At 42.2% G+C, this 21,442-nt stretch overlaps 2 protein-coding genes across 3 annotated transcripts in view; both read left to right on the top strand.

The window, feature by feature from the left end:
* Positions 1-15,182, top strand: part of slc4a2b (solute carrier family 4 member 2b) — a 33,687-nt gene extending 18,505 nt beyond the window's left edge. Inside the window, exons 7-25 of one of the 2 annotated variants that reach the window (XM_079181581.1) lie at positions 856-1,076; positions 3,164-3,300; positions 4,584-4,670; positions 5,205-5,385; positions 5,474-5,609; positions 6,593-6,794; positions 6,872-6,980; positions 7,084-7,268; positions 7,436-7,649; positions 7,751-7,957; positions 8,113-8,261; positions 8,876-9,070; positions 9,483-9,704; positions 10,038-10,127; positions 10,230-10,396; positions 11,389-11,642; positions 11,746-11,915; positions 12,351-12,524; positions 13,143-15,182. In XM_079181581.1, the coding sequence (XP_079037707.1) occupies positions 856-1,076; positions 3,164-3,300; positions 4,584-4,670; positions 5,205-5,385; positions 5,474-5,609; positions 6,593-6,794; positions 6,872-6,980; positions 7,084-7,268; positions 7,436-7,649; positions 7,751-7,957; positions 8,113-8,261; positions 8,876-9,070; positions 9,483-9,704; positions 10,038-10,127; positions 10,230-10,396; positions 11,389-11,642; positions 11,746-11,915; positions 12,351-12,524; positions 13,143-13,223 (3,181 nt within the window). In that variant the 3' untranslated portion in view covers positions 13,224-15,182. The remainder of the gene's footprint in view (positions 1-855; positions 1,077-3,163; positions 3,301-4,583; positions 4,671-5,204; positions 5,386-5,473; positions 5,610-6,592; positions 6,795-6,871; positions 6,981-7,083; positions 7,269-7,435; positions 7,650-7,750; positions 7,958-8,112; positions 8,262-8,875; positions 9,071-9,482; positions 9,705-10,037; positions 10,128-10,229; positions 10,397-11,388; positions 11,643-11,745; positions 11,916-12,350; positions 12,525-13,142) is intronic. The other variant, XM_079181582.1, reaches the window with a different exon arrangement.
* Positions 15,183-16,257: 1,075 nt separating this feature from the next.
* On the top strand, positions 16,258-17,419 carry LOC306711968 (uncharacterized protein). The gene is made up of 4 exons (XM_079181058.1): positions 16,258-16,472; positions 16,677-16,781; positions 16,885-16,986; positions 17,097-17,419. The coding sequence occupies exons 1-4, from the start codon at positions 16,284-16,286 to the stop codon at positions 17,184-17,186; spliced, it is 486 nt and encodes a 161-aa protein (XP_079037184.1). The 5' UTR covers positions 16,258-16,283; the 3' UTR covers positions 17,187-17,419.
* The last annotated feature ends 4,023 nt before the right edge of the window (positions 17,420-21,442 follow it).

Below are 21,442 nucleotides of genomic sequence, written 5' to 3'. Positions count from 1 at the left end.
CTAGTTCTCAGACTGAAAAAAAGGGGCCTGAGACACTTTATAACCGTGCTTTACCTGCTGTGATGATCGCATGTTTTTGCCATGTTGCTGAAATGTTGTCACGGACGTTCTGATTGGGTGGAACGGCTCAGGCACATTTCTGATTGGTGGGTGAGGTACACACTGTACGTTACCACGTCTCAGGCATCCAGTGGGCCTGCTGGGCATGATGTGATGGACCAGAGTAATCCTCTCGTTGGAGACCCATATATCACCTGTCGCTATAGACGACACAACACACCTCGGCAGCCTGAGGCTCCATCGATGACATTTACTGTTCCACTTCATGAGGGTCTAATCTTGGCTGGGATGAAACTGCGTATATACACCTTTTGCTTGTCTTCAGTCCATTGGAGAGCAACTTAATAACAGCGGATTTGTTTTATTTAACATACTTATAAACGGGGGAAATAATTGAGGAAAATAGTTGCTGTTGAAATGCTGTGGGCGACTGGCGTTTAAGGACGGTGAGTTCATTCTGTTTATTTAAAAAGTGCTTTGAAGGATTTGTAGTCGCCGAGCATTTTTTCTCTCCATATCAATTAACATTTTTAGCGTTTTGAGCTGAGAGATGCAAGCCTGTTTTATAAAGAGCAGCATTAGTGGGATCTAATGCATCAATCAGAAGATGACTAAAGTGTGGAGACGACCAAATCACAAAGTATCAGGAAGTTGTTGGTTTTTTTACTCTTTTCCAGCTTTACATTTAAACTTTTCTTGCGGAAAATGTTTGATCAACTCAAGAAAATAACAATAAAACAGCCGCTTGTCATTTTCTGAGCGACAACTTTGTGATGTTTTTCTGCTGTTATCTAGTAAGCCGGCCTCATCCGACGCTGCCAGCTCCTCTCCCCAGTCGGGGCCACCCGAACACGTACCACTGGCCCGGTTGTCCTCCACCAGCCGCGGCTACGACCTGCAGGAGCGCAGACGCACAGGCAACATGACGGGTGCTGAGGATGCCAAGTACCAACGCATCCCCACTGACGAGAGCGAGGCTCAGACGCTGGCCTCCGCTGACCTGGACGGCATCAAGAGTGAGTACAGATGGATTCTCACTTGGCAGATTTTATGTTCTTAAAACTTGCTTGGAAGACTTTAGTTCACCAGGTGGCGGGTAATAAGGACACAAGTTGATTATTTTAATTAAGTAGATTTTGTGCCTTTTTTAAAATGCTTTAATGTAAGTGCATTCCTTCACCCATTAGAAGGACTTTTGAAAGAATACAGAAGGTCACTTCCATATGAAAATAAACCCCTTGTAGCTCTGTGCTCATTGTTGATAAAGGCTCTTAGGCTGTAATCATTATTTTTATATTAACAATTGATCATACGACTACTTGTACCTGTAAGGAGTCACTTGTAGGGATGAACCTGCAGAGTATTATCACCCATCATAAATTCTGCAGTAAAATCAATTTAGATATATTGTGTCTTGGTAAAAAATGCTGTGTTTAAACTGTAAAGATTATTATTTTTGGATAATATGATGAAGTGTTGACATTTTGGACAGACATGGATGCAAACTGGATTTCCAACCTCTGAATTATTGTTGTTGTGATTAGACAGTCAGGATTTGTTGATCCTCAGGTTCCTCCAGTAACATTAGGGCGAGGGCGGGGCCACCTCCAGGGCCTTCTACATTGCGGTCGGCGCCCCGCTGCCCTGTGACGTTCCCGGGCCCCGGCCCCAGCGTGGGGTTGTGTTCAGGGCCGGGGAGATTTACGTAAGGGAGCCGACCCCTGAGCAGAGAGCAGCAGTTTATCAGAGAGTGTGGCAGACAGGCCCACCTTATTAAATTAGCCGTTCCCGCTGTCAGCTGAGGCCCTTTGACTCGGGCCCAAGCCAACATGGTGGCTAATTGTGAAACCTGGATCTCAGTTAACAATCTTCATTCATTAGTGGAATGAGGATGGAGGTAGGGGCTTATTATTGTCTAGATATTTGGTCTTTAAAGGGATTAGCGATACAGAGTCGAGCCTCCCAACAGGTTCATCACCACGTATTCTGTGTCTTCTTTTATCTGAATCCCGCCACCGTAAATCATCCTGGGAAAGTGTCTCTGTCTCTGGCTGCTGCTCAACAATAGGAATTATTAGATCACTGTCCTTCCCCTTTTGTCCGACCTGAGCAAATTAAAACCTCCGCTCACTGATGCAGTCTTGATAGTTTGAGCGGGGTCAGGCGCCGTTCAAGAAACGGCAACTTTTTTTTCCCGAGTCGTCAAAAAAACCTGCACAAGTTGCACGCTCCAGTTTGAGGGCGTCACGTAGTCGGACGGCGGTGCCAGCAGCTACCGTACGCCCACCACAAACCCTCCTCCTCCTTCAAGAGCCTCATGCCAGTCAGGCCTCATTTTACTCCAGGGTCTGCCCCCAAACCTCAGACTTCATGAAGCGACCTGACAAGAGACCCTTTCTGTAAAGGTTTTAGACAAAAAAATAGTTTCTCTGAACTTGCAATGAAACATTGATGAAGACCCCCAACAGCATCACAGTTTGTTTCATAGGACCTACAAGCTCTGATAAAGGTAAGGAAATAGGTATTCTTGGAGGGAATCTTCCTTATTACTGTACCTATAATAAGGTTATTCTAAGATTATTCTTTTTTATATATATATAATTAGTGGTTTTGGGAAGAGAAGTTCCGTTGCTCGTTGCCGTTTTTGCTTAGCTTTCACAGTTTTATCTGAGTTTTTTGAGCTTCTTAACAGGCAGTGTTGTGTCTGTGCCATCCGGTGTCCCTCTCCACATCCTTTTCAGTGCCTGGTGTGATGCCAGCCTGAGTAACTCTACTCCCTGCTGAGGGACCACAGAGACAAAGGCAAAGTGGCCTGGCCCGTTGTAACTTGGTGGGCTGAGATTTGAACTTGGGGTGTAAGGTCAATGTGTGCATGCTGAGGGCTGCAGGAGCACAAAACAAGACTGACATTGTGCAGCCTATGTGCTGTGCAGGGATTTCATTTTCAGTTGTATTATTTGGATGCCATGTTCATTGACTTGTTCGCTTTTGGTTAAAATGAGTGTGTGAGGGTGTCTGACGTTTAAAGTCACTGCCCTTCCATCTTCTCCGTATTGTTCAACACATCTCACTCTTCTCCTTCTTGCCTCTTCTTCTCTTCCAGGTCATCGTTTCGAAGATGTTCCCGGCGTGCGCAGACACCTGGTCAGAAAGAGCACCAAGGGACAGGTGGTGCACACCGGCAAGGACCACAAAGAGCCGACCACTCGCAGCCGCAAGCAGGACCGAACCCCACATGAGGTGAGGCATGAAGCCCGACACACGTCAACTAATAACCTGCCGAGTAAGATGAGGTTTGTCCCGTTTTTCAGGCTCATCAGTACCAGCATTTATTTTGGCAAAAGTGTACTTGTATTACTATAAGTTACTGGGGTATAATCTTTTAGTTTTGGTAATGTTTAAGACACAATCTGTGATCAGAAGGTAAACAAGTGTCATCAGAACTAGGGCGACCGCTTATGATTATTTTCTTACTCCATTAATCTGTTCACTATTATTGCAATTAATTGATTGTAATCAATCATTTGTGTTTGTTGATACAAAGTGTGATAAAGAAGTGTTGATAAAAATCACACTATTTTTAGATATTTTTTTGAGTCCTTGGATGAATTATACGGTTTCATACTCCTTTCCTGCAACAACAACCACCAACAACTATTTTCAGGATTTTAAGAAATCTGTGTTTGAGGAATAAAATATACGATAACTTGGACTGCAACTCATGATTATTTGTATCATTAATTAATTCTTTAATTGTCTCGTAAAATTGCTTGTTTTGTTCAACCAACAGCCCCAACCCCAGAAATATGAAACGGAATGTTTTGTCGACTTAATTATCTATTAATGAACTAATTGTTTCGGTAACATTAAAACCCAGGATAAAAAAATATTACATTAAAATTGACTTGTAATGTTTACACTAACTAAAGTCTAAAAGTATTGTGAATGCTGTATTTGTTATATAAATAAGACCTTATTTATTTGGGATGAAAAATGACTGACTGGGCTTTTTTGTTTTGGGGGGGGACAATTTTTTCGGTGCCGTTTTATATCTTTTTTTAATCGATTTGTGTTTTACAATCTAGTCATGAATCGTAGCAAATCCTGGGAAATGTTTTCTCATCTTTCCCTCCCTCAAATTTAACACTGTCCTCTCTCTTTTGTGGATGGGACAGGGAGGGGAGGAGACAATTAAAAATGAATGAATGAGATCTTTCCTTTCACACACGGAAAAGAAAAAGAGGGCAGAGAGAAGCTTTGGTAACCAGACACTGAGAGCGCCTGAGAGAGAGAGAGAGAGAGAGAGAGAGAGAGCTATGTTTTATTAACACACACACAGCTCTGAGCCTCCAGCAGCCCGTGTAAACAACAGGTCCCTGTCAGGTGTGTGTGTGTGTGTGTGTGTGTTTGATGAGGAAGAGTTACCTGTGAGCATGTGTGTAAAAGTGAGGGTCCCGCCCTTTTGTGCCGCTGTCCGTTGTATCAGTGTTTGAGTCCTCTCCTGCACCGTCTCGCTCCTCCAGTCAATACCGGTGGTTCTGTACCGCTCTGCCTCGCGTCTCGAAGGCGTATTGCTGGACAAGGACTACGTGATGGCTCGGTACCAGAAGGTGAGGCTGGGTGACCGGCCAGAGTCAGGTTTGATCCGTGTGAGCGTGATTTCACAGGCATGGCAGACGATATGCTGTATTAAGGGAGAGTTTGCCAAGAGATTTTTTGGTCTTCATCTCACAGGGGATTGTGACTGACCAGCATGGTGATCACTTAATAACCCGTTAACAGATATTTAATGCTGGGAAAGCTGAAGATTATGGTCTCTCCTGTGACTAAGTTATCATTGGCTGTTTTTCCTGTGTTTTTATGCAACTTTTTCTAAGTTGAACATCTAGTGTGATAACATGGACAAGATGTATCCTTTGTGTGTGTGGAGTGAATTTAAATAAATCACCTGGTAACCCGGTAAGCATGGGGTCTGTTTTCTGATGTTGTCGTGCAAAATGCTCCACTGAATCAACTGACTACATACAAAGTGCTTTGGCTATTGAGTTGAATATTTGGCAGGTGCCAAAAGTGCATGTGGTTTTGTGTGGATGTTCTCCGTCTCACCTGCACCTGCACGTGTTCCTGTGTGACGTTGTCTCCAGGTGTTCGTGGAGCTGAATGAGCTGACTATGGACAAGAACCAGGAGATGCAGTGGAAGGAGACGGCTCGATGGATCAAGTTTGAGGAGGACGTTGAGGAGGAGACCGACCGCTGGGGGAAACCTCACGTGGCCTCGCTGTCTTTCCGCAGTTTGCTGGAGCTCCGAAAGACCATCTCACACGGTAAGAAATGGAAGCAGAGTTTACTTTTTAAGCCTAAAAGTCAGCGATGCCGTTCAGACTGCTGAGCTCAGTATGTGTGCATCCACAGGTGCTGTGCTGCTGGACCTGGACCAGAAGACCCTGCCGGGCATCGCCCACCAGGTGGTGGAACAGATGATCATATCTGACCAGATCAAAGCTGAGGACCGAGCCAACGTCCTGAGGGCCCTGCTGCTGAAACACAGGTGACCTGCAGCACCAGACTGCAACAAACACGCAGTCATTTCCTTTCAAGAGGATATTAAGTAACCGAGTGTGGGAATTCAGCTTCACTCATAGATTTGTTTCTTTCTTACAAGAATCAGAAGTAAGTTTGAGACAAAGTTTTGCCACAATATTACTACTACGTTATTAGCTCTTTTAGTTTGGAATGTAGTGTTTTGTGACATCAGTTGTTTCTTGTTATAGGCTGGAAAGTTATTTTCTCATCAAATACTCACTGATGTTACGTTTATTACTGGTTACTGGTCCCAAGTTATGTCAGGTTGATGGCAAGATCAGGTGAAAAGGGGTTCTCCTTGCATCTTCCGGTAATGTGCAGCTGAATCAGGTGCTTCTCACAACAAGGATGAGGAAAGAAGGACTGGAGCACACAGCTTTATTAGTAGTAATAGGCTGCAAACCAACCAATGCAATATTATTCTGTTGCAGAACATTTTTAATTTTGTCTGACTTTTGCTAAAATACTCGATGCTCGCTTTTTTAGGCTTCTCAAAATCCTTCAAAGTTGGAACAATGTAAAACGCATAAATATATATCACAAATCTTGTAAATAGCCAAACAATCTGTATATGCGGGTCATGTTCTACTATTGGGTAGTAAAAACCTTACTTATTACCCTTTTTCTTTTATTATTTGGGGATATTTTTGCTTTTAATTAATTATCAGTTGAGAGGAGATGTCGAGAGAGAGTAATGGGGATGACATGCATGCTGACCATGGATGTTGAGGTTTATGATGTATGCCTCTTGGTAATGCGTTTAATCATTACAGTGTGCATGTTGACACAAGACTACACTTTGACTTCCAAAGCTAACACAATTTCATTCTGTTAATTATGAGGATAAACCAGAATTAAGCATACATTTCCGTCACTGCTGCACACTTCCTGCTACTAGGTGGCTTCATGCCTTGTCACTGCCTCTCTTCCTCTCTCCGCCTCCCATAGTCACCCGAGCGACGAGAAGGAGCACAGCAGCCCTTTCCCCAGGAACATGTCCGCGGCCAGCCTGGGCAGCCTGATGACACATCACCACAGTGCCAATCACACCCATCACCCTGAACCGTCGGTGACCGACCCGCTCATGGGCGGCATCCACACTGTGGGGGACACAGAGACGCGCATCGACGTGGAGAAAAACGAGACACAGGTAAGTCTACTGCTGATTCTCAAAAGGTCCTGGTAACAAGTATCCGTTATCCTGATCGTGCTTCTTTCGATTTGCAGCAGAAGGAGACGATGTCGGTGTCTGGTATGCACCGGTCCAAATCCAAACATGAGCTGAAGCTGCTGGAGAAGATTCCTGAGAATGCTGAGGCCACTGTTGTCCTTGTGGGTGAGTCTGGAAAACTACACGCACTTAACTTAAAAATACCATATCAATCCAAAATCCCTTGTACTTGAAGTTTTTTGACTGTTGCGTCCCGCCCATCTTCCAGGCAGCGTGGACTTCCTGGAGCAGACCACCATGGCGTTTGTGCGACTGCAGGAGGCCGTGGAGCTGGAGTCCGTCCTTGAGGTCCCCGTACCGGTCAGGTTTCTCTTCGTTCTGCTGGGACCCCCCACCACCAGCATAGACTATCACCAGATAGGACGCTCCATCTCCACGCTCATGTCTGACAAGGTGAGCGAGCTGACGACATTGAGGGATAGTTATTTATACACAAAACCTAAATCGCATAAAATTTGAGGAACAAGGAAACAATGAAGCAATAATATTTTCTTTTCCCTCTAAAAACAGTATAATTTGAGTCAAGTTACATCTGTTTTTGAATCCGAATTTCCATCCAGCAATTCCACGAGGCAGCTTACCTGGCAGACGACAGGCAGGACCTGCTGAACGCCATCAACAGCTTCCTGGACTGCAGCATCGTGCTGCCGCCTTCAGAGATGGGAGGCGATGAGCTGCTGCGCTCTGTCGCTCGCTTCCAGAGGGAGATGCTGCGCAAGAGGGAGGAGCAGGGGGTCAAACTGGCCAAGGAGCCTAAAAGCAAGGAAGAAAAAGGTGATAAATCACATCACTTGTGGCCGTGTCGAAGGAAATGCCAGCCGCTGTTCTGACTTCCTGTTGTTGTAATTAATAACCGGCTCTTTCCCGTCACACAGAGGCCCTCCTCACACCCTTGAAGAAGTCAGACGACCCTTTAGAGCGCACCAGACGCCCCTTTGGTGGGCTCGTACGAGACGTGCGGCGCCGCTACCCAAAGTACCTCAGTGACTTCAAGGATGCCCTGAACAGTCAGTGCATGGCTGCCGTTATCTTCATCTACTTCGCTGCCCTCTCTCCAGCCATAACATTCGGAGGCCTACTGGGTGAGCAGGAGTCGAGTTACTGTGGATTCACAGTTTATCGTCTCATGTGTCGAAACCCCTTTTCATGTTTTTGTCTTGATGGTTCTCTCCATGATCTATTAACGAACCATTAAACTTTGTTGGTGTTCATTACCGTGTTGTTTGTCTGTTGCTAGGTGAGAAGACAGAAGGTCTGATTGGTGTTTCTGAGCTGATTGTGTCGACAGCAGTGCAGGGTGTGATCTTCTGCTTGCTCGGAGCGCAGCCGCTACTCGTTGTGGGCTTCTCCGGACCCCTGCTGGTCTTTGAAGAAGCCTTCTACAGTGTACGTTGATCAACAACAACAACAACAACAACAACTGACGATTCTGGACAATAACAACAGCCTACAATATAAAATCCAGTTTATCATTACTTCCAAGGTTAAAAATATGCGTTTTCACATTCTTGGCGAGAGTTTCTGTATGCTAAATATGAAGCTACAGCTCGAAGCTGGTTAGCTTAGCTTAGCACAAAGATTTGAAACGGGGAACCAGCTCGTCTTTGTCCTAAGCGAACAAAATTTGACTACCAGCACCAACATCTGATCTTGTTTGTTTAATCGGTACAGTATAAATGCGACAAGTTGTGGTTCTAGAGGAGTTATGGGACATTTCTTGACCGGAAGGATTCGCCTGAAGTCTTGTCGTAGTGAGTTTGCTAGGTCACCAGTGGAGACTCCAGGAAGTGACTGAGGTCAAAGCTAATGTTTTCCCTCTGTTTTCAGTCTTAATGCTAAGCTAACCAGCTGCTGGCTTTAGTCCTATATGTAACAGACAGATATGAGAGTTGTACAGTAGATACCAAATATAAATGTGTTTCCCAACATGTTGAACTTGAAGAAAAAGGGTTTTCATGGCAGCTGAAGTTGATGAGTGTCTTGGCTTTGTGTCCTCACAGTTCTGCAAAGCAAACGACATGGAGTACCTGACCGGGCGCGTGTGGATCGGGTTTTGGCTCATCGTGATCGTGATCGTCGTGGTGGCCTTCGAGGGAAGCTTCTTGGTCCGCTTCGTGTCCCGCTTCACCCAGGAGATCTTCTCCTTCCTCATCTCCCTCATCTTCATCTGCGAGACCTTCATCAAGCTCGGCAGGGTACACCTGAGACTTGAAATAACAACTCCTGATTACAAAAAGTTTTTGTTGGCAGGCTGAGTGTTCATGTCCCCGACACTAATCTGAACAGACTAATCTTTGGACAATATTCAAATCTCGGGGTTGAAATGAGCATGTTTTTCTAACGAGTGCATTTGAAATCTTTTGTGATTTGATTGTCCTTGAAAGTTAAATGGATTAAAAGTTGAAATATTATCCAGGCTTATGATTTTGGAAGGTTTGCTGTTTTTAGAGTTTCATGGCACAGACTTGAAAGGCGTTTGGCTTCAGGATAATCTCATTTTCCAGACAGTGCGGTTGTGCTACCTAAAAGAGTGATGAATGATAATCCAGCTGGTGTACATGTTGTGCGTACATTGCATTAATTTGAACCACCTGTGTCTTCTGGCAGATTTTCAAGGAGCACCCGCTGAAACGTTGCTCCCTCAACAACGGCACAGAAGTGGACGCCTCGACACAAAATATCACACTCGCGCTGAGCAACAGCACCCTGCCGGTGCCGGTCCTAAACCAGCCCAACACCGCGCTGCTCTCTCTGGTTCTCATGGCCGGAACCTTTTTCATCGCTTTCTACCTGCGCAAGTTCAAGAACAGTGCATTCTTCCCTGGAAGGGTGAGGAGCGAAGTTCACTTTAAAAACACCAGTTCTCCCAACATCAACCCCTAAATATGTAACCCACATCTTTCTTTAACCTTGCATGAACCTTGTTTGCCCAGTTGTCTTTATTTTTTTGACTACTAAAGGAATAGTTTGACATTATGGGAAACGCTTAGCAAAGCAAAAACGAAATATAAGGTGTTGATTCGTGAGCTTGAGATGTGCTAGGTGTTTCCTTCTGTTTCCAGTCATTGTGCAGTCACAGTATCGAAGTCTTTTTTATGTATTCTTGGATGTGGTACGTGAAGCTGACAGTTGTGCTCAAACTATCACATCTTATGTGTTAAGTTGCGCAGGATTATTGGAGATTTTGGCGTCCCGATTGCCATCCTCATCATGGTCCTGGTGGATTACAGTATAGACGACACTTTCACACAGGTAACTCTCAAATACCACCACTCTTATGTGTTATAAATGTTTGACTTAAGATTCACAACAACGCAGACAATCATCATCTTGTTCTTTTCTGTCGTCGTGTAGAAACTGAGCGTTCCTCGTGGTTTCTCTGTGACGACTCCTTCCGAGCGCGGCTGGATCATCAGTCCTCTGGGGTCCAACGGAGAATTCCCCGTCTGGATGATGTTCGCCTGCTGTCTGCCCGCTCTGCTGGTTTTCATCCTCATCTTCATGGAGACTCAGATCACCACGTGAGTTACAAGTCACATTAAAAAAGGATTATCATCAGAATTACTCGACGATATGACATTTCAAGAGTCAGTTTGTTGTGATTTGAGTTTGACTAATCTCTACGGTGCAGCATGAAACCGATATAACAACATCTTAAAGTTGGGTTTATGGTCTTGCATGTGATAGTGTAGCAATTTCCAGTTTAATAAAAGTAATACAAAAATATATATATTGAGCACATTTCATACATATAAAAGCTTTATGAATTAAAAAAGATAAGAATCGGAACATCAGTTAAAATATTTAAATAGAAAGTGGAAGCAAGTAAATGAATCATTACCACAACCGGTTTCACCAGATTTTAAATAAGAGCAATGATAAAAAATATGAGTAGTTATTATTTTTGTACATCTTCAAATATATTAAAAACATTTTAATATTTTAAAAACAACTGTATATCATTACGCAGGTAATAATACATTTATTAACATTGCTTGTGATGCAGTGTTTGCTAATTAGCAATATGTAACAACCAATGATATCATAAAAGCCAAACAATTACATGACATTTAATAAATTATAACACTTTAAAATTAGGACAATGTTGACGTCACAACTTTAAAAATGATGCAATAATCTACAGAATCTAAGAAAAAAAATAACGTTTTACACTAATAAATTAACATTTATTTGCTATACTTATGGTCAGTTTATAATTATTATATATATATATATTTTTATAGAGGTCTTTTATATTCTTTATTAGATTAATCTGCTACAGAACTGAAAATGGACAAACGGTATTTCTTTAAGTATACATAATGCTTAGACACAATACACATCGGATTGTCTCAGTTTCTGAACTAAAAAACCTCACCTCACCATCACGCTGGACTACAGTATTTTGTGTTTCTGTGCTGCATGTTGAATGGTGTTTTTAAGAAGGCATTCACCCAAAAGCGTGCATTGCTCGGTGCGTTTACATCTGTTGTTGCTCCTCGACTCCCTGCAGCCTGATCGTGAGTAAGAAGGAGCGGATGCTGGTGAAGGGCTCTGGTTTCCATCTGGACTTGCTGCTGATCGTGGTGCTGGGCGGCTGCTCGGCGCTGTTCGGCCTGCCGTGGATGGCCGCCGCGACCGTTCGCTCGGTGACCCACGTCAACGCCCTCACTGTCATGAGCAAGGCCGTGGCCCCCGGAGACAAGCCCCGCATCCAGGAGGTGAAGGAGCAGAGGGTCACCGGGCTCCTGGTGGCCATCATGGTTGGTGAGTGTCGGACATTGAAATCCCATCGCTGCTCTTTCCACTAGTTGAAGCCAATATCTGTTGGAAAAAAAGGGACATTTAGCATTTAATTTCTTCCCCCCAGGTATGTCCATTGTGATCGGTGATCTGCTGAGTCGGATCCCCCTGGCGGTGCTGTTTGGTATCTTCCTCTACATGGGTGTGATGTCCCTCAACGGTATCCAGCTAACAGAGCGGATGATGCTGCTGCTCATGCCACCAAAGTATCACCCTGACCACACCTACGTACGCAAGGTAAGAAGAGCGTGGTTGTTTGTAACATAGGCTGAGCATGTTTTCACATAAAGCAATGGAAATAACTGAATCTAATTTAAAATCACACTAGTCATAGGATAAGTTATAAAATATAAAAAGGGTGGAGATGCTCTTTCAGCAATGACCAACAGTAATTATCCTGATTTATAAAAAATCTGTCTCTAAGGAATTCCATGTATTACATTATATTAAACTATGTTAGTTCTTACACACCGGAATATCTTATTGACAGAAGCATCATATCCAACATGTTCACTTTCAGGAATATAATATATGGAAGTATTAGGGCTGCAACTAAGCGTCTGTTTTTTAACTGTTTGCATTGGGAACCACAAAAATCAATTGTTTCTCACAAAAACGTCATTTTTGTCTGGTCTCACACTTGTTTTTATGAACGATCTCTGCTTCCTGCAGGTCCGCACGCTGCGCATGCATCTGTTCACCATCATCCAGGTGGTGTGTCTGGCGGCTCTGTGGGCCGTTATGTCCACTCAGGCCTCGCTGGCTTTCCCCTTCGTCCTCATCCTCACCATCCCTGTCAAGATGTTCCTGCTGCGCCGCATCTTCACCGCCAGAGAGATTTCCTGTGTAAGTTGACCACAGGAGGGCGCAATATGCTGCTTTATACCCCCGCACCACTGCCTTATTCACCAGCGGAGTTGAAGTTAAAACTCCTGATTGGCACTGACATTGCTAATAGTTTCAGAATCATATTCTATACTTCTTATGCTGAAACTTTGGAAAGATTTAGTGGAATATTTGTGATTGTAGAATATAGCATAAAGCTAAGGAATAAAACCCTCCCTCCCCAAAAGATATGAGATTATATAGTTTGGTTATATTCATGTTTTCTTTAGGTTATCTTTATATGTAATTCCTCCCTTTCCTCTGTTTAAGATGTGACTACTGACAATAAAGATACAAAACATTTCCACTGCAACTACTGTGACTTAGAAAATGACACGGATGACAAAGAAAACGAGCTTACTTCTAAGGCATTCTGGGAAATGTAGGATATCTCTTTAGTAGCAATGATGCAGAAATGTTGCTTTGATGAGTAACTTCACAGATTACATCAAGGAACAAAATATATTCATGATGCCTCATACTGAGTGTAACCTTTTCTTTTAAGAAAATGTTTCATATCAAATGTGAATGTCAAAGCTTAATGCTCCAGAATCCTGATGCGTCTTCTCTCTCCTCCAGCTGGATGCAGACGACGCAGAGCCCAAGTTTGACGAGCGCGAGTGTCACGACGAGTACTCTGAGATGCACATGCCTGTGTAACCCGCAACGACCCCTCACGTCACCACCTAACTCCCCTACGTGAACACCAAAACATCTTCTGACTCACTCTACCAACCAATGAGATCCTTCAAGCTTGAAACACTCACAATTTGATGCCACGTCACTGTGCACCCTCTTTATCATCACCGAGACACGAACGTACAATATGACGGCGGTCTGGTTGGTTGTTGCTTCGGTTCAACTGTATAAGTAGCTTTTTTTATCAGATTGTTGGGGAGGGTTTCTGCCGGTTAACGGCATCCGACCGGGTAGATTAAAAACCGGTCGACAGCGTGTGTTCGCACATAACATGCTTTTTAAAAATATATATTTCAGGGGACAAGAGATTCCAAATCAAATGATCTCACGCTCGAAACTAAATGTGATTACAGTAGATAGATTTGCAAGACTGATGAATTTTTAGCCCTGAAAGGTTGCTCTGATTCACATTGAATATGTGGAGGAAGTATGGGAGATAGTCTTTTATATTAACACACTTTATCTATTCAAGTTTGTTGCTTTTGTTAATGTTTTAAACTCACAAAGCGCCTTATGAAGGAACTACAAAAAGGTATACTGAGGTGTTATTTCCCCTCATTCTGTCTTGCTTTAGACGGCTGATCACTTTATCCGCCTCTCTCGGCTCGTGGCACTTTTTTTAAGACACCAAATCTGAACAATGACTGTATTTTATGTAATTTTATCGTCTTTGCATCCTCTTTAATCCCTTAAATATCAATGTTGCTTTAGTTTGTTTCTTATACGGCTATCTGATTGATTTTTAGCTTGTCCTTGATTTTTTTTTTTTTTACTCAACAGTTGCAGTTCAGGTGACAGTTGGGATTTCTTGGGAGATCTAATGACATGAAAACATATTTCTGATCATAACAGAAGATTAACAAAATGGCATAATATATATATATATTCTAAATGTCTCCATGCACATGTTTAGGGCACTAATGTATCAATGTAGAGTTTGTTTCACGTGGTGTGTTTATGGGAATCGCTGTAATTTATTGGTTTCTTTGTCAAAGTGCCAAATGTCTCGTGTAAATAGTTTTGTGATCAGAACAATAAGCTGCAGTTCAGCCATCTCACATCTCCTACTCTAACGCTGTTTCTTGAAGGAGCCTAAATTAACATGTCTAAGTACAACATTCCTTGTTTTATCATAACTTTGCTATATATATATTATTTGGGAAATACTAATTCAAACATTTCATTCGCACTTGTGAACTTGGTCGACCAAATTTACACACAAGCTGTGTAGTCAATCTCAATATTCATGCATTACTGAGAGGGAAGGCTTTTTAAAAAATATATATATATATGTGTATTTTTGTTTTGTTTTATGTCATGTTGTATCAGTGTGACATGGATTGGTTGAAGCTTTGACTGTGTCAAATAACTGAAATGTTCACTCTCCAGTGTGTATTCCACTACTCTCCCCTCTGAACTGTCCCATCTCAGCTGCCGTTGTGATCTTGTGCCTGTTTGGTGTCAGAAAGGCGCAAAAAATCTGACTGAAATCTGTGCCTCTGGGACCACGAAGTGATCAGCTACAAGCGTTCGTTGTGTTTGTCAGGACGAAGCACGTTACGATAGTTTGCACTTTCGAAGACGCCCAAAAATCAAACATCTCCCCATTATTTATCTGTTGCAATATGAGGCATTATTGCTGCTTTTGTAGCTTTGTTTTTAATGTACACACTTGGCTGCGTCGTGTCCGTGAACAATGAAGGAGGCGTTGATGAGAAGTTGTCAGTGTCTGTTTGCTTCGTGTGCCTGTGGATGGAGTGAAGTTGGTCCGTGTATGCCAAAGTATCTGTCAAAATTGCGAAATGCTGATATATTTTGTCCCATTTCAAAAAGCAATAGACCGTCTGAGAGGCTATTGCTGATGTTCCCTTGTACATTAAAGGTTGAAATATTGATGACTCATAAAAGTTTTTATATTTATCCTGGCTGTCGTTTTGTCAGTTTTTTTTTGTGTATCGAATAAAAATACATGCAGGTAGAGAAAATATCTCTGCTATTGTGATGCCCGTTGTACAGAATTTAGAAAAGCGCTCTGCAGAGACATGACGCAAAAAACAACCAAGAAATACAATTTCGTTGCATTGTGTTTTCTCCCCGCATGTGAAGCTTCACATGTCAAATCGGAGAGGATGCTTTTTTTTAAAACATTTTATTTAGTTTTGTCTTTTTCCAAGTGTTTTCTAAGTTGCAGTTCATTGAGCTCTCAGTGCTCCTACTTTAAAATACTCAACAAATGATCAACCAGCTCCCCTCTGGTTTTACAAAAAAAAGTGTTTATCGTGTTTTAGCCCCCGAGCCTCCTAACAGGCCATGCAGGAACTTTTTCTTTTTTTTTTTTACAAGAATACTTTTGAAATCTTTGCTTTATGAGAAAAGCGATAAAAGCTTTTCACGCAAACTTTGACATTGCTTAGATAAGTGGTTCCCTGGAGGCCCCCAGATGAAACAACTCTGTGACATTAACATTTCAGACTTTTCTATATTTGTTTGTGTTAAATACTGGATTATTTGACCTCTTCTGGCATTTAATAATCCTTCAAATGATAAACTACGAGAAAAGACTCGTCTCTCCTGTCACATTTCTGATATCTACTGTATGAGTTGTTTGCAGATTTCCTATAAAAATTCTCAAATGGTTTCATTTTTACGGCCAATAAATCCCCAAAACAAAAGTCTTTAGTTCCATCTCTCTGCATGTCTTTTCTAAGTTGTAGTGTGTTGGGCCCCCTAACGTTTCATCCCGGCCATGCAGGGCATTTTGGTTTTCTAAGACCAGCTTTTAAAAAAGCAAGACTTTTCGGCTTGATTTCTAAGTTAAACTAAAATTCTCATGTTGAAATCTGCTGTAAATCAACATCATCAAATACAGACAGTCGAGAAGAAAGAAGTAATGTTCTGTGTTTCCAGACTGTTCTGTCCCGGGGGAAAGGAGGACTGGATGTTCAGGAAAACAACACGGAGTGTGGGGGGGGCGGTTGCACAATCCTCTCGCTCCCATTGTTGCAGACACAGGGGAGAAAGATGGCTGCGTTGTTGCTGCTCTTCAGCGTCGGAGCCTTGTTCCTGTCCTCTAATGCACAGGAGGCTTATGACAAACTCCCTGAAACCTACAGGAAAGGAGTGGATCTGGCCCTGGAGAAGCTCAACTCTCACACTGGGATCCATCACCATTTTCTCTTCCTCAGAAGTATCACGAAGTCAGACATTGAGGTACATGTGTTTTTCATTGTCAGAATGTATCTTTTGCTGTGCTGTGGCTCATTAATGAGTGGCTTCCTGTGATTTATTGTGAGTAAAATCCTCCAGAGGAGCTCTAGTCACCAAAGAATGTGAGGATTATTTCAAAGAAAACCCCTCGAGACTGGTTGAGAATTGCTCAAATCTTATCCTCTTCCTCTTTCTCTTCCTCTCCAGCCTGGTTTTGATGTGACCTACATCTACCACAACTTCTACCTCAAGGCCACAAAGTGTCAAAAAGGAACAGTCGACACCACATCATGTCAGTTCAGAAACGACAGAGTAAGTTGTATCGGATTTAACCGAACTCAGATGATTTCGGTATTTGAGTGTGAATGCCTGCTCTGACTAGTCTGTGCTGTTTTGTGTGTGTGCGTTCATGCAGCCGCTGATAGACTGCGCTGTCTGTTACAAAACGTTTGGAGGGGAAATTGAACAGGAGCCCAAACCGTACGTGCACTGTGTCCACAAACCAGCTCTTACAGAGGTTAGTCTGTCTTTCTTGATGACAGAACCGCACTGCAAAAAACTGAGTCATGATTGTTCCTGACATTTTTTTTTTTCACCTTTTTTGTCACTTTTTGTTGTGAATGGCAGGAGATGAAGACGACCAGAGTGGATCACTGCAACGCAATGGGTTACAGCAGTGGAGCCCCGACTCTTCTGGCATCAACAGGAACAAAGTGACTACTTGATGACACGTTTAGCATCTATTGGGACACTTTCAGGGTTTCGGTGTGCTTTTTTTTTTGCTTTTTTTTTTTATATCATTAATGTGCTCATAAGCATTCTTTCTGTAGTTTTTTTTATGACGTTTGAGTGAAATTTTTATGTCAGCAAGTTGTTTATTTCTATGCAAATATGTTAGAATTTTGTTTCACTTTGTGTAACAAATTTGTCAATAAAGTTTTTTAAACGTTTATTTTAAATGCGTACACTATTAGTATGAATGGGCATTCTTGACCTAATTTGACTAAGCTCAGTATTTCAAAGGAGAAGGCTGGTGATTTTCTATATTTTTCTTTTTGTTAAAAAATTCCGTAAAAGGCCCAAAACCAAAATAAATATGCAACCAGAATGATACAAAGAATGATACAGGTGCAACAAAACTACACGATAAATGAGTAGTTCACCCACAATGTCAGTTGTAACATCGTGATGGAATTTGTTTTTGTTTTTGCTTTTAATTGAACAGAATTCATCTTAAATAGTGTCCGGTACACTCAGCAAAAAAGCACAAATTGGTTTGTACGGCAGATTTGTTTACCATTAATCGTCTCACAACTCCTCACGTTTATACTGTGACCCTTTGGAGGGGCCCGACCCCTAGCTTGGGAACTACTGAATGGTTTACAAAGAAGGTTAAACTAGCTCCACCTCGACGGGCTACAACAGTTAGAAAGAAAAACAAAAAAGCATCATATGATGACCGTGTGTGTGTGTGTGTGTGTGTGTGACGCAAAAATGGTGTTGAGTACTCACTGCTTAGTCAATTTCATTAACGACATCGTCAAGTAAATTCAAAGTAAAAACCTCACATTTCTTATAAGTGACCTACTTCCCACTTAATTCAACAACAATGGAGCTGATGAAGCAGAACTGAAAGGGTTCCTTCCCCCACTGATCACTGCTGAACTTCATGCTTGTCTTGGGGCCAAATGTGTTGCATAACATGCTGGGCTTGTTTCCAGGATTAAGGATTATGCAAGTCTCCATTGTAAAAAAACTTTCAGTCAGAAATGCGCACATTCAGCGACACACAGGAGCTCTCTCAAGCTGGGCACCGGTTCACTCACAGCGCGAGACTAGCCTGGACCTGTCCCTCCAAAGCCTCCTGCACACAAAGAGGAGGACCCGCCCCTATCGCTGCTGTGCCAATCACGAGGCCGCATGTTACATGCTCGCTCTGTCAGGTTCCCCGTGATTGACCGAGAGCATATTCAGTCCCCTGCTGACTAAGATCCCAGATACAAGGACGCACGCTGCAATATTATTTGAGTAGATACCGTTGTAAAAAATGTACTTCACCCATGAATCCTTGTGCAATCATTTTTGCAAGATATGCCTGGCTCAAACACTGCAGCTGGACATTGTGTATGGAAATTATGAGTGAAAATGTATAGTTTTGTAACTCGACCAAAAAACATGAATGTGTCCATTGTTTTAATAGTTCAGTATTGTATTCAAGATAACAGGTATGTTTATGCATGGCAGTGGCACTAATAGGCCATCACTCATTTTTCGTTTCCACATTTGTTTAAAATAAAACATCAATTTGAATAGCTTGTCTGCATGATTATCATGCAATTGACAGTCAATGTTGATATTGGTATCAGTTGACAAGGTATGTTTATAAATGGCAGTATACCTGTACCTTGCACATGTTTAAAATAAAAACATGAATATATGAACCTGCTTATTATTTTTGTATTAAGACCCCTGCTCTCAAGGATACGAGTGTAATTCCACTTCTGCCAAGCAGCAGCTTCTGTGAAAACTCCCCACAGAGGATGTGTTTAGTTATCTCAACATTTTCCCCAGGCGTGTTACGGGAAGTTGCAGATTCAAACAAGTGAACAGTCTGTGCGGCCTGTTGATGGTCCGCGTTTTTGGTTCTGCAGCCATAATAGGACTTGTTGTTGCATGTTAGTATCGATCCCACAGAGAGATAGAGATAGAGGAGGGAGTTCACCCATGCTCTCCTCACACACTCAAGGATGAAGATGGCTGCTGCGTTGCTGTTGCTGGTTTGTGCCGGAGCTGTTCTGTACTCTGCCCAGGCCCAGAACTCTTATGACGGGCTGCCTGATGATTACAAGAAGGGAGTGGATCTGGCGTTGGAGCAACTCAACTCGCACACCGTGGTGCACCACCATTTTCGCTTCTTGAAAACACTGGACAAGTCAGATATCGAGGTAGACCTGGAGTTTAACATTTCAGTTTTTTTTGTCAATTATTGGCCTAAAAATGTTAAGCTGGGTATCTCTGTTTGTTGAACTGTCTCTGTTCGAACATTTAATGACATGACATGCTGACTTTTCTTGAATCTGCTTTTCAGAGTTTTTGGCACTCCCACTCTTCCCTCAGGGAATTCAGGTTCACACTTGTTTTCATATTTGCATATCAACATGTTTTCACAATGTTTGCCGAAAGATAAAGCGTCTCTTTGCTGTAGTGTTAGACTCGGTGTACAGATTAATGGTAAAAATACACACATCCCCACCGTCCATCAACCTTGTACTCTGATATCTATCCGTGTGAATGGAAGAGTTTATGGCAATACTTTGTTTAACTTATCAGGTCCCAGAAGATTATATAACCACTCAAGAGAAGTATGAGCTGATATCCACAGCAGAAACTATCGCTCTCTAGATTTGAAACCAGGCATCATGACTTTCTGCGGGTCTATGATATGTTTGCTTCCAGTGTGCAGATGACTTTCCGACCTTTTATTAATAATTTAATTGTTGAATAACTTTTCTTTTGTAACCAACTTGCTCCCAGCTGCACCAGGCAGGAAGAGACACGGAAGGTTTCTTTCATCTGTTGCTTTAACAGTACTGTGTCTTCCTTAGAGTCAAAACAGGAAAGACTTCTAGTAAACCTAGAATAGAAGCGGTCATTGGATAGCTGGTGGAACTGGATCTCACATATATTCTAGATGCCAGTATTCAGTTCTTTATTGAGGCTAAAGGACTCAACTTAACAGGGAGTCAATTACAGCGTCTATAGAGAAGAGCTGTGCCACACTTTAGAAATGTGCTACGGACATTCATGATCCTCAGAGGATGAATCCTAACGGCTTCAGAATCAGAATCGGAAACAGTTTATTGCCAAATATGTTTGCACATACGAGCATTACAATAAACACAGGGCAATAGTATAATTAGAAAATAAAAAAATGATAATTCAAAATAAAATAAGATAAACAAACAATATAAGAGTACGTTAAGATATGTCTGTATTAAAGTGTCGAAGTGTCACCTGACTTTTTGAGACTGTCAGTTGTTGACTCGACACAACAAATGTTTACTTTCAACTGACAAAGTCCTCGAGTGTTCGAGTAGTTAAAACAGGAGCAAAGCAGGACTTTGCTGTTTCAATGACATTTGCCCAACAAACGAATTCATAAGACTGAGGTTTAATTTTGACGTGAGTAACTGTGTATTTTGTGAAAGTGAAGTTGAAAGTTTGGATCGTGTGTTTTTTTCAGTGTGACTCGGTGCTTCTGGAGTGATTTGCTGAGCTGGTTACAGTGAAGGAGGTTTGAGTTGTCCCCATGTCAGTGATGATTTGGTGTCTGTGTTGAAAACTGGAACTTAGACTTTGTTCTCAATATCGTGTTGCTACGAGGGACATTTTATATACATAAATGATACTTTAAGACTAAAACTCAATTTGAACAATTGGAAGAATGAGTAAAAACTCATAAGTCACTGAAACATGTTAAAGACAAGAACGCTGTTAAGTTAATTTGAGATAACCCTGCTGTTGTTCTACCACCACTTTTACCCACCACGTGTGCCAAAGGATCGACTGTGTCGAACCCTCAGACATGCCCCTTCAGGAATAACAGAGTGAGTGCATTTCACAAAGGGAAGGATTCATTTCAAATCAATGTACAACATCTTGATGCTTCGTTTTTGAATGACTCCACAGCCGCTGATTGACTGCACAGTTTGCTACAAAACAGCTGCAGACCAGATTGAGTCGATCCCCAAGCCGTACGTTCACTGCATCCAGAGACCGAGACTCACAGAGGTATTATTCCTGTTTTTATCTCCTCTCTGAAAGATTCTGTGCAAAACACTGGAGCTTTTTTTAACTTTTAGCTTTTTATTACACCTTGAAGCCCCTATGAGTAGTTTTTATGTGATTATGAAATCTTTCAAGTTGTTCCCATCACTTGCAGCTGTTTTTGGTTAGTTAAAAAAGAAATAATT

This window comes from Pholis gunnellus (assembly GCF_910591455.1).
Source record: "Pholis gunnellus genome assembly, chromosome: 20".
Lineage (NCBI taxonomy): Eukaryota > Metazoa > Chordata > Actinopteri > Perciformes > Pholidae > Pholis > Pholis gunnellus.
Note: the sequence above shows the minus strand (reverse complement) of the source record. Positions and strands in the feature narration are given on the sequence as shown.